Here is a 4,749-nt window from a genome sequence, read left to right as displayed (position 1 = left end):
AACACCCTCTGTGTTATAGTAAAACAAGAAAACTTATAGGTATATTCTTTTGATAGGAATGTTCCAATAGAACAGGTGTCGCTTAAATATTAGTATGCAAAGCTAAAACGAAGTTTGCAGAAATAAGCCCACTTTCCTGAAAACGAATAATCACTCGCATTACAATAGTGCCTAATCTAAAAACTGATCTATTGTGAATGATTTTTGGAAGAAAATGGAAAATTCTAGTCAGATGACAGAAGAGAAGAGTTTGTTTATTATTTATAACTGTTGCCAAATATTTTATTTTATAAATACTGTTGCCAATATTGAGTAAATTTAAATATTTAAATAAGTAATATTTTTATTTTATTGAGCCATATTGAGCCACAAATGTAAAAGCAGTCCTTTATTATGACTGTGAAACATGGAAGCATTCAAAATAGATAGAAAGAAAGATACAAACTTTTTTAAATATAATAAATGGTTGCAGTTAATCCTAGAAATATGGTGCCTAAACTACATATCAACAAATGCCGCACTTTTGCTCCAAACAAATCAGAAAGCTGCTGTAACCAAAATAAAAATGCGATAATGGAATTGGATAGGGCATACTATCCGACAACCAAATAAATACATTCCACGAAAATCTTTAACATGAAACCCTTAAGGCTGCAGATACCCTGGTGCACCGGATTTAACTTGGAGAAGGACAATTTAAAGAGAAATGACAGAAGCGCACTACACATGGGGAAACGGATACTAAGAAAGAAGAATATTTTTAATAAAATTAATGAAGATAATTAAAGTCATACGTTAATTATTTATCAAGGAATTTATAATTTCTGTATTATGATTATTAATGACGTTTTCGATTGGTAAATATGAGTTCAAAATAGATTTACTCTCGATCTGTCAAATTATGTTACCTAATCGAACATTTTTAGAGTAATCTAACATTTTTTTGTCGTGGTAGTAGACATTTATATTATTCACAAATACATAGGTATATCGAATCAAATCACATCTATCTACATCTTCATCTATCAAATCATCTAACACAAGTGTTAGTTTCAGGGTAATCTTGCTACTTTATAACACAATTGTAGCAAAAACAAAACAGTGTTAAATACGGCTGATTTAGCATTAACTAGTGATGTTAGAAGTTTGAAAATTTTATAATTGAATTTATTGACGATCACGTATTGCATTCTGAAGAGTTAGAACTATAAAAACTTTCAAATATTTGATGAATGTGCCGCTCTTTTTATATCCTTCTTATTTCACTTATTTCACTATATCCCTTATCACGGATAAAGCCTAATAAAAATTCATACTTTTATGTAAACATAAATACAATAAGAAATGCTCATAAACTTTTTTGTGTCATTCATTTTGAATATATATACCTTATGAATTTTTTTGTTTATAAAATTATCTGCAGTTATTATTGTATTTACATATAATTATCAACCACAAATTTGTTTAAAATTTTTTTACTTGTGAACTGAAAAATGTCTCATATCTTTTAATTGTCGACGTGTCTCTAACAAGGTTATTAGAATATCTGACATCAATATTTTAGTTTGGAGATTGGATGAAAATCGCCCAAGCATATCGGTTTCCAAATAAATGAATCCTAACTCTAGGATTGAATTCACAAACATTCGAAAGTTGATATTACAGAAACGTTATCACATATTAACTGATTTAAAGATCAAGAGAATTATTCTTAAAGTAGGAATACATATTAGAAATTAATTGATGAAAATATAAGTCGTGAATGTATGGATTTTAACTCCTGATTTATTACTTTAATTTACTTAATATATTTAGCAGAATTTTCTAGTTAGTAGATATAGACATTATCTATGTCATCTAGTCGCAATTTCATTTTATTTCCGTATTAGTAGACAGAAATTTTTTTCTAAAATTAAGTAGCATGTTTAATTGCACAACTTTGTAGTAATTCTTCATTTGTATATTTACTACAGAGAATGATATATTATTATTGATAGTTAATGCTATATATAATAAGGAAATGGATTCAACATATTCAACATGTAAAATCGTTGCAATTGAGATTGTTGCATCTATCACCTATATAAAATTATTACTTAACTATAACATCGACAGAAGGAAATATGGCTTCAAAAAAGCAAAGCCGTACTTGACTTGTATGCTCGAACTTGAAGTTTTGTTAATTTACTGTGAAAGTTCATTAATAAATTTACTTTCTATGGTTTATTAGTATAAAATCATAAATCAGCTGTTAAATAACTGAATTAATTAATTGCATTTATATTTTTAATTTTTAAGCTTCAATATTATTATTATTGTAGAGTCATTATTTCTTGTGCATAGATCCTTATTGGGGAACTTGGGCACTAAAAGCAAATTGTAATAATAATAATAATTTAAGAACATAATAAGCCAGAACCCCTAATGATTGGAAAGTAAGAATGTTTGTTGGTTCGTAACATTTCACAATTTTTGAAAATACTTCTTTTTTATGTAAATAAATATAGACTAATTATAACATTATAATTTATAACTTATAACATTTGTTTTCTTCTAATATAATTATATTTCATTTAATATTATTTTTGCTTTTAAATATTGTAAATATAAATATATAAATAAAATCCTCAGAATATATGTAAAACATATTACGTTTTCTCTTAGACGACTTTATCTCTTTTAGTAATCTTATGTTATAGACAAATATATTTTTAATTAGCTACATTGTTGGACATGCATTTAATTTAACATTAAAGCAATTCAAGACATTTTAATTAAATTAATTATTTTACTTTTTTTATATTTAAATTCAAAACTTATTAAGTTTGTATTCCGTAGTTTTGTAAAATTTTTAAAATATTTTTAATTTAAGCGATAATTAAAGCAGAGAGTTTGAGATACACACAGACGCACACACGCATACGAATAGAAGAATTGGCAAGGCAAACCCGTGTGGTAAAATGTCTGAAAGAATTTTTATTTTAGTCGTACTATAGCCAAAAATAATTAAAACCTAAATAGAAAAAAATATTAAAAATATTTTCGACAGATTAAAATTTGTTGAATATCTCGTGTTCCATGGTACGTAAATCTACATACGTAAGGGAGTGTGATACGGTGTTGGTTATAGACTAGACAGGCGCTACAAAATTGTTGGTAGCATTTACTGATAGATCTAATAGATCGAACAGACCCAATAGACCAAATACTCATATGCTGTTTGCAAACGTCAAAAGACACATATGATCAAAACTTTTCTTTATGAATATTTAGATGTGTTGTGAGTATTTTAAAGGCAAAGCCAATACGAACGAAAGACGGGGAGACGAGTGAATAATGAGTAAATTTCAATAATATTTCATTAATTAAAATGAACACAAAGCGTATAAGTACGAGTACACAAGTACGTTCTCTGTCTCGTTGGTGTGTTCACGTTCGTTTGTTTGCTTATTTACGTTGGCGTTTACGTTTTTTTTTGTCTAAATACGAATGCGAATGCTTACGCGTATTTTTAACGTAATTTTTTCATTTCATTGTTTTTATTTAATGACCAAGAAGATATAAAATAAAAGAGGCGATTTGCGAATCACGAATCACGTATCACGTCCGTATCTCTACATATTCATATTCTTTTTACTTTTTACTTTTAACTTTTTACTATACTAACGTGTGTAGCGTTTACTCGTATACTTGGTTCTGTAGTAAACAATTATTATAAAAACAAAACCGAAAAGAAATTTGTTTTTGCATTGCTGGTAATCATTATGAAGGGACACCGACGAAAACATGCGGAAAATGCGTAGCTCAAGTTTTATCGGTAAAAAGCAGATATGAAGAAAATTACTGGAAAATCTAATATTAAAATCGGAAATATACTATTAAAACGTAAAAAATAAAGAATTGTTGTTGTTGTTATTGGCGTTTTGCTAAATGATAAAATCAAATTAATTGTGATTTTGTGAACGAAACATGTTTAGAAGGAAATGACTGTTTAAAATTTTTATTAGGAAACATAAATATATTATAGCACTCAATAAGTCGTACCAATGACACACAGATGGCGCTGCCATTGTCAAATCTATATGAAGTTTATGAAGTACAAGTACCAACCTTCAAAAGACTATGTGTAAAATTTCATGACATTTCGATTAGTCAGGAAAAGTGACAGCCATTTAAGTGAAGCTACTTTTGTTATTTTCTAAACAATGGATTCAAAACAATTTCGTGTGTTAATTTATTATTGCTTCTTGATGAAAAAAAAATATTGTACAAGCTCAGCAATGACTTCAAAAGTGTTATCCGAACTCTGCTCCATCGAAAAGAACCATTTGTTATTGGTTTGCTGAATTTAAACGTGGTCGTACAGACACCGATGATGGTGAACGTTCTGGTCGTCCAATTGAGATGGTCACTCCAGAAAACATCAAAAAAGTCCAGAAATTGGTTGTATCTGATCGTTAATTGAAATTGCTTTAGATAGCCGAGAACGTAAAGATATCAGAAGGCAGTGTGTTTACAATTATGCATGAAGATTTGACCATGAGAAAGCTCTTTTCAAAGTGAGTGCCGCGTTTACTCACAGTCGATCAAAAACAACAACGTGTTGATGCTTCAGAGCAGTGTTTGGCAATGTTTACACGTAATAAATCAGATTTTTTGCGTCTATATGTGACAATGGATGATACATGGATCCAACACTTAATTCCGGATTCAAAACGAGCATCATCTGAGTGGACTGCAGCCGGTGAA

At 28.8% G+C, this 4,749-nt stretch overlaps 1 protein-coding gene across 1 annotated transcript in view; it reads left to right on the top strand.

Annotated features, from left to right (window-relative positions):
• The window catches only part of LOC119677139, a 20,701-nt gene extending 16,240 nt beyond the window's left edge, over positions 1-4,461 (top strand). The window contains exon 15 of the mRNA XM_038088406.1: positions 4,367-4,461. Within this exon, the coding sequence (XP_037944334.1) occupies positions 4,367-4,461 (95 nt within the window). The remainder of the gene's footprint in view (positions 1-4,366) is intronic.
• Positions 4,462-4,749: the final 288 nt, after the last annotated feature.

This window comes from Teleopsis dalmanni, chromosome 2 (genome assembly GCF_002237135.1).
Source record: "Teleopsis dalmanni isolate 2A chromosome 2, ASM223713v2, whole genome shotgun sequence".
Lineage (NCBI taxonomy): Eukaryota > Metazoa > Arthropoda > Insecta > Diptera > Diopsidae > Teleopsis > Teleopsis dalmanni.
This window is presented reverse-complemented; position numbering and strand designations above follow the sequence as displayed.